General features: G+C 35.9%; 1 protein-coding gene across 18 annotated transcripts; it reads right to left on the reverse strand.

The window, feature by feature from the left end:
- Positions 1-304: 304 nt before the first annotated feature.
- Positions 305-11,862, reverse strand: LOC147557076 (FAD-dependent oxidoreductase family protein). Of its 18 annotated transcripts, none has more exons than XM_086658083.1 (11): positions 11,363-11,862; positions 9,801-11,288; positions 8,797-9,198; positions 8,637-8,694; positions 6,314-6,425; positions 6,033-6,180; positions 5,534-5,585; positions 5,298-5,444; positions 5,094-5,205; positions 1,089-1,215; positions 305-989 (listed from the first exon to the last, which is right to left on the reverse strand). In XM_086658083.1, exons 3-11 carry the CDS (start codon positions 8,952-8,954, stop codon positions 494-496), a joined length of 1,410 nt encoding a protein of 469 aa, XP_086514209.1. In that variant the 5' UTR covers positions 8,955-9,198; positions 9,801-11,288; positions 11,363-11,862; the 3' UTR covers positions 305-493. The 18 variants fall into 18 exon arrangements, with proteins under 18 accessions (XP_086514209.1, XP_086514212.1, XP_086514204.1 ...); XM_086658086.1 differs by having other exon boundaries at positions 6,314-6,422; positions 8,797-9,185; positions 9,826-9,992; positions 11,590-11,858; XM_086658078.1 differs by having other exon boundaries at positions 8,797-9,185; positions 9,801-9,992; positions 11,590-11,850.
- Between the last annotated feature and the right edge of the window lie 358 nt (positions 11,863-12,220).

Below are 12,220 nucleotides of genomic sequence, written 5' to 3' on the forward strand. Positions count from 1 at the left end.
TTTGATAGGATATCATGATTACATTGGAAAGCATTAGGCAAGCTTCAACCACCACCCCAATGTTTGAAGATTAAGGCATCAACCTTACTTGGCAGACCCCATACTCTTCTCTTAAATCTCAGGGCAAACCATGTTGTATTTGAATCAAGGTTTAGGCGCTTAAGACGATCAGAGCGACCCCCTTATTCTGGGCTTAAGTGGCAGACCTCTTATGAATTTAACATCCCTGTTAACTTAATACAGGTGACCCATTGGTCTTTTGCTCTTTTCTCAACTTATTGACCTTAGTCCCATTTCTAAATCATAAATAATGTTAATTCAATTCTTAATTTATCTTAATATTATATAGTCATGGTATATCCATACCCTATAATGTTATGACTTATATTCCAATGTAACAAAAAAAAACAATCTTTCTCGTATTAGGAAAAATACTTTTCTCGTGGGGTTCTTCCACAAGGAAAAGAGAAAGGTATGCAATTTTCATGCAATTCTAATCTCTGTCAATGGCATTCCTCCAAGACGTTAATTCATGCGGGAGTATATTTTCATCACATGAAATCACAGCTCGAGCCATTAACTTCCCAAGCCAAGCATGGTAGAGAAGACCTCGTGAACCAAGTCCCCCAAATAACCAATATTTTGTTCTAACAGTACGGTGTTTGTGATAGTCTTTGTTCCCAAAATAGTGAAGGAGAATATGGTCCAGACAACCCAGAAGTGGAATCGAGCCATTAGGAGTTAAAGGTGGCATTGCTCTAACGCCTGCGCTTGCTTTCATGAAATCCCACTTTCTTATGCATGGGTATATAGCTGAAGCCTTTGGGACAAGTTCCCTAAGAGCCATGGAAGCTTCCTCCGCAGAAACACATGAGGAATAGTTTTTTGATTTCCAATCCCAGGTTGAGCCCAAAACTAATTTACGCCGCCCCTGTACTGCTAACCATGCGTCTGACAAGATTGATGGGCTAAAATCTCCATATTCATCCCTGATTTAAAGGTTATGCAAAATCAACTCGGGGGAAGGAAAACGAACATAAAGACGAAAGACAAAGTAAACAGAAAAACAAGGTGAAAATAAACTTTACCCGACATTTTCTGGCAGTTGTAGATGAGCAACAACACCCCTACATGATCTAAGAGGGAGCTTCCCAGAGAGTTCTTCAATCATGTCTACTTTGGCACCTAGGCAGATTATGACTGCATCATAATTTCCTGTTTGTAGCAATGAAATCACGCCTTTGTTAGCCTACCGAGACGATCTGCCATTGGGTCACTATACTTAGATGGCAATGCTAAATCTAATGTTCTTTGACACCCACCGCAATTAGTTTGATAAAAGCATATTTACAGAAGAACTTTACAATATCTATTTGGCAAGTCATTTCAATGTCTATAGGTATTTAATATACTCAAAATTCAAACTTTAAACTTTTTTCTCAACATTAATTAGGTGTAGGTAGTTAATCTTAGACATAAATCACACATTTAACGTCGTCGTATTTAGTGTTACAGTTTTCAATATTGCCATCTTCCGAGGCCAATAAACTACGAACCCAGAAAAGTATTGAGATGAATACTATGGGCATGACAATGGATAACATTAAACCAAATATAAATATTTTTTCTTTTGTATTGTCAGAGTGCGTCAAGCCCATGACCTAGAAGGTGGAAACCTAAACCTCCTATCACTCCAAGTCTCCAACCAATGGATAACATTAAACCAAATATACAAACTAACCCAAGTTACATGTCTTCATGCAAGATTTATATAATAGTAAACTAATAATTAAGTCAGTTTTACATAAAATTTAAGATAACAGATAAAGCCTGACTATCTTGATGCCGAATGATCATTAGGAGCACAATCGGTTGTATATTGCTAAGGGTAAAAGGCGTAATTGGTCGAGCTGTGTCAAATTAGGGGGTGGCGATACACCAAAGTATGGCTATTTGGTATGCATAATCCTCTATATAATAAAATAGTTTGGTACATTTATCTTTTCTGACTAGCTATTCTTATTTGATTTAGTCTATCTTGATGGCCAAATGTGTTCTTACTCAAACCCGGGAATATGTTCTTCCTTCGAGCTATCAACTTCGGATTTCCTTGGACTCTAAAGAGTACGCTCCTACTCAACACGTTGTCTTTCCTTTTACCCAGAACCACCTATTTAGATTATTTTCTACTCTATAATTTCTTTTCTACACTTAAAGATTAGTGAGTCAAATTATCTCCTTTCTCCCACTCCTTTCTTTTTTCTTCTACCTCTCTCCTTCCCTCTCTCTTTCCCTTCCACACGTCTCTTTCTTTTCCCCCTTCTCTCTCTTCCTGAAGCAAAGGGGGGAGAGGAAAAAGTGAAAAAAAAATCACTCGATCAATATTAATTACTTATTTCTCTTGCAGCTTATGTTTGATCGGATGAGGCAGTTGCGCACTACCGTAATGCAGATCCGATGTAGATATTAATCAGCATAATGTGCAAAAACTGTTTATGCGAGTATGGGTTACGCCTAGTATATTTTTTTTTTAAAACTGTTACACCTAGTATATGATAAACTGGTAAGTGTAAAAGTTTTAATAATCTAAATAAGCCAACACCAAAGATTTTTATTCCCGTTAAAGAAAGGGCTAAACCAGAAAGGGTGTGGAACCAAAATATAAAATAATCTTTTTTAAGGGTTTTAGTTTCGTCTTTGTATAACACCTCAAGGCAAAGGGAAAAGCTACTACCGACATGTTTACCTAACAATTTAGTAATCAACTAAATTGTACGCAGATAAATTGTATAAATTATGAGCTTTAAGGTTACTTACTAATAAACCACTAGTTATTTACTTAGTTTAGATGGGTGTTTATGAATGCATAACTGATGAGCAACTCAACAGTCGACTGAGGGGTAACCTGAGATGAGCACCAAACGATTATCGAATCACTACAGAAACAAGTACACTAACTCCCAAAGTTTGAAATTTAACAGACCTATTATCTACTGGGAAATGCTAAATGTACAAAGAATCTTTGACAAGATTCTTGACAAAATGCTAAGTGAACAGTCCCGATCAAAGTCAAACTTTGATCAACTTTTGTCTTTTAGTGAAAATGAGTCATTAAGTCAAGAATTTTGTCAAGGACTTTGTACATGTAGCACTCCCGTTATCTACTTCTATCTTTCCTTTTTCTCACTCACAATATTATGTGTTATACATAGTAACAAAACATACAAAGCACTTCTGAGTTCAACTACTTAAGATTAAGTAATTTTGGAGGAAAAGATAGTTAAGGATGATCTGACGAAGAGAGAGGTATATGACAATGAATGTTTTGCTCCTTTACGTCAAAAGGATATGTAGAGTTCGAGATACTTGTAAAAGTATCACATTTTGTTATAGGACGAGGGCTCTCGTTCATGTGATTGCGGATCTTCATTATTTTATTTACATCAGATCTTCAGTATCAGTACTTACAATTTTATATTTACTAGTAATTTAATGTCTTAAGATCTATGTTGTCTTAAGATCAAAGGGTCAGGATTAAATTAGAAATTTAGTGGTCAAAGATTATATAGGTCCAGATTTGGTCAAAGCATTTTAAAGACCAAAAAATAGAAAACTTTTGACCAAATCTGAACCCTTTGTGATCTAATCTAAGGGTCACGACTTAAACCTCATCTTCTTCAGCAACAAGAGGATGTTTCCCTGTTTTCCTTCGTCGTCTTCTTTAGTTTCTGTTCTTCTTCTTCTACACTCTTCTTCATCACCATTTTCAGAATCATGAGGCGATCGCCAAGGCGCAGGCAAGAGCTTCATCGCCTCGCCTTGCGCCTCAAACAACATAGCTTAAGATAAGTGTTATACATTTTTTCTATATTTATTAATACAACCCTGTAAGTTCCAATATAATAAGAGGTGGAGGCCCAGATTAACTGCATATCTCTGGTAACAATGGAGGTAATTTAAAATGCTTAGGATTGAAAGGAAATTTCTATATGTGAAGCTACAAAGGAAATCAGTGCACACAACAAAAACAAAAGGAAGACGCTTTGGGGAAACAAAAAAAATTCTCGCAGTACAAAATTTTAAAGGGAAATTGTTGGTTCTGTTAAATATTCTAGGGTACAAAATTTTAAAAGATTTTGTCAAATTTTCGCGGCAGCAAAACTTTTTCTTCCTCAACTCCAGCCACTATCTCCAACCACCACCACCACTATTTCTCTCTCTCTCTCCTCCCTTGCTTCTCCCTCTTCTCCTCCCACCAGAACTTGTCTTTCATCTTTCCTCCTCTTTCTCTCTACATATATAATATATATATATATATAGAAAGAGAAAGAGAGAGAGGAGAGAGAAATAATGGTGGTAGGAAGTGGTGGTCAGAGGAGAATATACAAAGATTTGAAAACAATTAAAGGTTCGCGGACAATGCCAGTTTAGTACCTACCATTACCGCAGTGGAGAAGGAATTGTGGTGGGACTTGGGGAAACAAAAAAAGAGGACAAAAAATTTCACTCAAATTTTGGGTCCGAAAAATTGTCTTCTTTCCTGAAGCGGTGGCAAATAAAAATAAGACACCATAAAGTACAATGAAATCCCAGAGTATGTGACTTTTTGTTGAAGTACCCACTGGCCACATCCACATGAGCTATTATTACTTAGTTTTAAGTCAAACTTTATTTACCAATCAGCAGAATGATTAGATGTGTGGACTACAAATAGTAGGTAGCTATTGGAAGTTTGTTAGTTCAAAGACACGAGCATGCTAAACTCGTCGTCAAATTTTCAATATTTCATTGAATCCATTCTACCGTAGTTGCTTACTTGCTTATTGATTCTCGAATGTTCATTTTCATTTCGAGATTTAGACAAACAACTTAAACAGAACTCTTTTTGGGGCCACATGAAGATGATCACAAGGGCTAATTTTTTTCGCAAAGATATTCACAAAAAGGGTTAATCCTGAAAATCAGCCCTTGGTTCATATGCATGCATCAATGAAAAGAATTATACTACAATTTCTATTGACATCTAATTATGATACCCTGGTTATTCTACATCTTTGCATATCAATGATGTCATGTGATAAAAGATAGTTTACCTTCTAGTTCAAGGAGTGAGTTGATAGATTTTTGGTGCAAGTGCATTTCTATTCCTTGATAACCTAATGAAGCAAAATGTTTCACTAGATTATTACAAGCTAAGAAGAGAGCCTGAAAATAGATGAAGGATATTATCAGATTTACGGATAGTTATATCTCATCTATAGAAAATTCGAAAAACGTGGAGTTAACAAAATTCTGACCTGAAGGTAGCGTTTTGGATGAATATTAACAGCTTGAGGCATATAAATAGCAGAATTCAAAGGCACGCATAAATTGGGCACCAGGTTTTGTGCATTATCCTTGTCTATGGATTCTATTCTGCAACTTCTAAGGCAGTTGCGAGAATTCTAATCACATAAGCCAGTAGCATTATAAGCTCCATGAAGTTTTAGTTTTCAAAAAGGAAATCATCTGAACTGATGGTTGACAGAATTACCTCTTTCAATATATCCTCGTTCTTCATAGTTGTTGCTGGTCTCAAGATGCCCCTGTCGGTACACGGTACACCATCATATGAAATATAATTCACATGATGCAATAGCTGTTTGGCATAAATGTAAAAATAAACACAAGAATCCGTAGAGGATGACATATCGATATTTTACAGTACACGGCAATAACCTATTAAGCAAAGGGTTTTCATAATCCATGAAAAGATACAATGTAGAATGGCAGTAGTTACGATGAAAGCTCCAATTACTGTCTTAATCTGCCTCACCATTTGTATTTTGTTGTCAAGTTTAATATATGCCTGATAAAAATAGTTTATAGTTCTATAATTGCAGTGACGTTATTCTGAACATTCTTAGTTTGCCCCAAAAAATACTTCTCAAGTGTATTTAATTTGATACTTATAGGTAAATACTCGCAAATGAATTGTGTCGTTACAAAAAGAGCAAATTTATAGAACTTAAAGAAGGAAAATGGGAACAGACCTTCTCCAAACAATTAAATCATCAACAGCACTAGGATCCAGATTTTGTGAACCCCTGATTGATTCCTTACAAGATACTGCTGTCTCAGCAATCTTCAACAAATTTAATGATTCATTCCAACAGTCTGCACCCTTCCATAGAAGCTTTGCTGTGAATATTGCACAGAATCATAGAAACATAAAAATACAATCTCGTAATAAGATGAGTATTGAGTACTTGCATTTTCATGTAGGAAATTAAAGTGTGTAGGCAGATAAAGATTTCTTCTAATGCGATTGAACCTTTAGGGGAATAAGGGTGAAGGAGTCCCCCAGAAACCCCAGATGCGCCACCTCCAATCCCGACTTCATCATAAATATCAATGCATAAAGGTGACTTCTCGGAGGTGTGCTGCTGCAAATTAATAGGTGTTACAGATGAACTGAAGGTATGATTAACAAGTACAGCAGATAGCAAGAAAATGATGAGACATTGTGATATAATTTATGGTTTTGGAGAAACATATTGACACAAAGGGGAACTTGATGAAAAGCTAAGAACGATGACCAAAGCTTTTGAACCGATAAAATCTCTCAACAAAAGAGAAGAATCAGAATTATTCTACTTGTGAAAAGATTTGAATTTATTAATTAATACAGTTTGTCGAGAAAGACTTCTTTATGTAGGTAATAGAGGTTTCCTGTTCCAAAACAACTTCTAATAAACTAGTTTCACAACTCAAAACGATTTCTACATAACAACGTCTCCAATGAGAGACTCAGTCTCTAAAACTTAGACTGCCACATAAGACTTTTAAAGTTTTTGTAAACAAATCATCTCCGATGAGAGACTCAATTTTGTTCATCTTAGAGATCTCAAGAGGACATTGTATATCTCTAGTTGTCCTAGTTATCAATATCTGAATTTAAACCAAATAGAAATCATCTTTATATAAATCTTCAAAATAACGAATTATTTCTCCACAAACAAGGTATGGAGTTCAGTTGGTCGAATAATCAAAAAAACCTAGTACTCAGTTTCCTAAAATAGATTTCCCATCAACAACAATTGAGAGGAAAAGTACCCGAAGGTTGAGCAAATAATTATGCCAAGGCCAGTTTTAGATCATGTTCCTATATTTTTTGAAACTAATCATGTTCCTATATGTTGAGAACAGAAGTCGAGTCGCCGAATCCCCCCTTCAGGTGACTTAGCTGGCCATACCCCTTTCGAAGAAGTTACAACATATCAAAGACAAACTGGGCCATGGTCGAGAGAGATATTCGGAAATTTCAATCGTAAGTTTGGCAAGTTACAATTTGATATTACCGTTCTGGATACCAAGGAAGAGTCTCAAAATCTGTCAGCAGAGGAATTTAAGTCCAGAAAAGAGATGAAAGCAGAGCTAGAGAAACTAATGGGTCTAGAAGAAACCAGCCTCAGACAAACTAACTGGCTCGAAGCGGGTGATAGAAATACAGCCTACTTCCACAAAATTCTCAAATGTAGAGCTCGTTAGAATCGTATGAGCATGATCCTCCAGGAGGAGAATATCATCACGGAGGAAGGAGACATTGTGAGGGAAGCAGCCAACCATTTAAGTGATCCCTACTGCGAGCCAAGACTATGGAGGCCCAGAAGAGATGACATGCAATTACCTAGATTAACCTCATAAGCAGCAGGGTTTATTGGAGTAAGAAATATCAGAGGAAGAAGTAAAACTTGCATTCGCATACCTTGCTAAGGACAAGCCCCCTGGCCCGTATGGTTTTCATATCTCCTTCTATAGAAGATGCTAGGATATTACTTTATTTTTTTTGAATAATTTGATTTAATTGAAAGGGGAAAAGAGAATGTACAGACAGCCTAGAAGGCTAAAAAACCAAAAACGAAAAGAACAACAAAATCACATAGAGAAAATGAAAGCCTCCCAAGATTCTACCATGCGAACAAAAGAGATAGTCTTAGCCCAGCCCAGATTTCTACTCCAGTGATAAATAAGGCATTTAGCTGAAAAGAAAATCTTGTCTGGCGAAGGAAGCTTTATCTCCGAAAATGACCTCACTTCTGCTCTTCCAGACTGCCCAGATGATAGCTTTAGGGATAGGGTTGAGAATGGACTTCTTTTGAGAGTTCCCTTTCATGCCATTCCAGGCAAGGATAAGGTTTGAAATAGAATTTCGAAAGACCCACATGATGCCTAAGCGACGAATGAACTTTTCGCTTAATTGTAGACTTCTAGAGTTAGGGTTGTAGTAGAAGACTACACGTGCAGAACTTGAGTTACTACTCACTGCCATCGGCAGTACACAGGTGCCATGTTGCAACGCCCCAATCAGTGTCAATGGGCAGGATAGAATGTTTCTGGGAAGCAAAATGTCGATACTTGTATTTTTATTCTATCCTTATTACAGGTCAGATAGTTTTTCTCTTTTTATCATTCCTATAATACTCTACTTATGACATTTTCGGACTCTCTAGTAATGACAGTTTCTAATTCTCTACTATCTAGTATCCATTCCAATTTAACAAATACCAAATAGAATCATAGAGGTATCCAATACACCTTTCATCAAATGCCTCAAAGAAAAATGTCCACAGAATAAGAGAGAGAGAGTGAGAGACCTGTAAAAGATGCCACACCACAGATAATCCGGCGAAACCAGCCCCAAGAACTGCTACCCTGATTTAATATAAAGTCATTAATAAGAAGTATCACTAGTGCTAATAGTACAAATAGTGAAGATAGAGAGGGGAACGAATAGATAGAAGAGGAAGAAGATACCTGGAAGGTGGTGGAGGGAAGGAAGATGCAGCCGAAGCTTTTCCTGCACTGCGGGTTGAGAAAGTGGAAGAGACAGGAAGTAAACTGGAACTAGGCCAACGAATAGTACTACTATTAGGGCTTCCGGTAACGACGGACAAGATTCCTGCTTTGAACATCAGGTTGTTCCTTTACTTGAACACGCTTATTCATTCCATTTTACTCCAGACTAGGTATAGCCTGTGACTCCGGCACGGTAAATTTGATGTTGATATACAATTATGTATTTTGCAGTAAACCCATTTGGAACGTTACACGTGTATTTGAGAATCCTCCCATGCCAAAAGAAGTAACAGAGGAAATTTTTTGTGCGAGCGGGTTAATGGAATTGTTGGCTAAACATTATGCACCTGCGAAATACACCTATAAATGCTTTAGCAAGTGGATCATTAAGAATGAGATCAATTAGAAAAATGCTAAATTTAATGGTCCGTGCCTCCGACAACAACAACCTGATGAGTAACTACAGTAGATAATTGAATGACAAGAATGCACAACTACAAGAAAAATAAACATAAATACCCAGTTTAGAAAGCCAAGACTGACAATTCTTAGGTGTTTGATGTCCAAAATATTGATTGAGGAAGGGTGAGGGGCGTGGTTGGTGTTGCCGTGTTGGCAATGGGTTGATATAAGTCACAGTAAAGTTAAACAGTAAAAGCACAATTCATGGTAACAAACATGGTCTGCTCAGCTCAAAAGTATCTATAATAGTTTCTTGCTACACAAAATTCAAATAGTTTTTTCCAAGTATATAATAGGAAAAAGAGAAATATAGAGTGGCATATACTTTCTTTAACATTCTAATAACTATAAAAAGGTTAATAACTTCCCTCGATAAGAAAAATCGGATGACAAATTACTTTAAGCATAAACCATTTTAGTTTTGAAAGCCTAATCGATAAATATCAGTCGACTTCTGATATCAATATTGGGATTATGCAAGAACATATGTATATGCTGACCTCATATGAATTAGGTTAAACGTACTTGAAATCCTTCTAGGAAGTTCCCCGTGGACATTACTCCAAGAAAACTGATTTTGTAATAAACTAACTTCTAGCTTCCCAAATTGGTTCAGCTAACCTTTAGCTTCCCAAACTCGTTCTTCTTGAACTCCGGTAAACTTGGACAAGCTTTGAGTGTCTGTACGTGATCTACCAAACATGAAACCATCAGAAACCAAAAACAAAAATTAGTAATAACAGCATGCCTCGATCTCAAAGGATTTGAATATGTAGTTACATATCAATATCTATTTCGTAAAGAGAAAAAGCTTTTGTTGACAATAAAAAATACAATTCCAGATGATTCAAGTCTTGTTCAAATATGCTCAGAAACAATTGAAGAAGCGACAATCTGGTTCCACTTGTAAATTTGACATTTTAGCTAGAAAAAATAGAGTTTAAAATCATCCCCAGAAATCCTATTCAAACTTCTAGTTAGCACTTTAGTAGCAACATAAAGCATCTTGTTTGCAAGCTCCATACTAAAATTAGTAATAACAGCATGCCTCGATCTCAAAGGATTTGAATATGGAGGAAATAGACATTGTTCTAGTTTATAATTATGATGAGGAATAATGTGGGGATTTCCCTAAATTTCAATTTGGTAGACCTTGTTCTAGTTTGATTCTTGAGAAGTAAAGACATCTTTATCAAATTGAATGGAACTTTAAATTGAAAGATGGAGATTAAAATGCAGTACACAACAAACTTAAAATACTAATACATAAGGACTCAATCCAATAAACAAGAATGATGCAGACGGAAAATGTCATTTTACCTTATCAAAACAATGACTAAAGGATTTCCCTGGTTGAGAAGTAAACATCTCACTATCAAGTTTAAGGAACTCTAAATTGATGAAAAATGAAGATTAAAATGCAATACACAACAATGTGGAAAAACTAAGACACAAGGATTCAATGCAATCAATTTTAATGCTGCAGATGAAAAATATGACAAATAAGTTCTGGCGACGTGAAACTTACTCTTTTGCCTAATTACGTGTTGTCGTATGTTCATAAGCTCCCCGACTCAAACAAGTTTCGGCAAGCAGTCAGAAACACAACAACACTCAAGAAAGTAGTATGAAACATAACTTTATGTACTTAACAACGCCATTTCAAAAAAGGGTGACTTTGACTGTTTGATAATTTCTTCTTCCATTTTAAGAAATGTGTTCATCAGAAACTTCCAAAAACCACCATATAAGAAAAAATACCAATTCAATATGGTTGTTGTAATAGAATACACAATCCAATCTTCTCTACCTTTCATGTTTACTGGGAAATTATTTCAAAGAGATAGTGAATTGGAGATTTTTGCAATTCAAATTAGGTTGCACAAAATGGACTAAGAGATTTAATGTAACAACAATCAACTCTAATGAAGTGAGCCACCTAGATATCAATGTGAAGCATGTAGGCCGCACACCTAAAATCTCTTATACTACAGAAATTTTGGAGAGAGAAAGGGTTTTTACCTCTAGCACCATGATACAATCATCAAACCATCTATTATACTACAGAAATTTTGGAGAGAGAAAGAGAAATAAATGAGGAGTTGATTTAGGGTTTCTACTTCTTCCACTTAAAAACTATCAAACTATCATTTGTATCATATAAATTTTAGAGAGATGAAGAGGGGCATATTTGATTAAACTAACTGAAATTTTAGATCTTTTCATACTCGTATGAAGATCATCAATCATTTAACTGAACGAAATAATGAGGAAATTTGAATATCTTACCTGTTTTCAAAGATAATAAGCTAGATCAGGAGAAATTGAAGAAGAAGAGGAGTGATTGCTTTGGCGATTTCTTCTGCCATGAAGATTTGGGGAAGAACCAAGATTTCGTTACCCCACAACAAAAAAGATAATGAAGATTTTTCGGTTTTGAAATTGATTTAGAGGGAAAACTGAGAAGATATATCTCATTGGAACCGAGGAGATATGTCCGTTGATAAGGGAGAGGAAGAAGTGAAATTTTGCTAAATCAAAGGGTTTTTTTTTACCTCTAGCACCATGTGGGTCCGACTAGGGGTGTTCATTTAGTATCCAAACCGACCGATCCAATCCGATCCAAACAGATTTCAACGGTTTGGATACCGATCCAATAGTATTCCGGATTGGTTCGGATGTTAAAATGGCAAAACCGAGTGGTTTGGATCGGTTTATGGATTTGGTTGACGGATAACCGAACAAACCGAACCAAACCATTTATTGTTATTTTTTATATATTATATATATAAATATAAATGATAGGAATGATGACGGTTGAGATTTAATAGTTAAGTTAGTTTCATGTTTGTTAATATCGTAGCTTAATGCATGTGTAACAGAAGTAAATGGCGTGGAGAGTTGTAGCTTAATTCAATAG

The sequence above is a fragment of the Eschscholzia californica genome, unplaced genomic scaffold (genome assembly GCF_041429995.1).
Source record: "Eschscholzia californica isolate CP2 unplaced genomic scaffold, dmEscCali1.0.p SCAF_2, whole genome shotgun sequence".
Classification (NCBI taxonomy): Eukaryota; Viridiplantae; Streptophyta; class Magnoliopsida; order Ranunculales; family Papaveraceae; genus Eschscholzia; species Eschscholzia californica.

Bases quoted from the DNA above. Each gene is read 5' to 3' on its own strand.
- LOC147557076 (XM_086658083.1), bottom strand. From the start codon at position 8,954: ATGTTCAAAGCAGGAATCTTGTCCGTCGTTACCGGAAGCCCTAATAGT. The intron at 5,445-5,533 runs GTAATTCTGTCA...TTATGTGATTAG, and splicing joins ACGAGGATATATTGAAAGAG to AATTCTCGCAACTGCCTTAG. The intron at 990-1,088 runs GTAAAGTTTATT...CCTTTAAATCAG, and splicing joins CAACTGCCAGAAAATGTCGG to GGATGAATATGGAGATTTTA.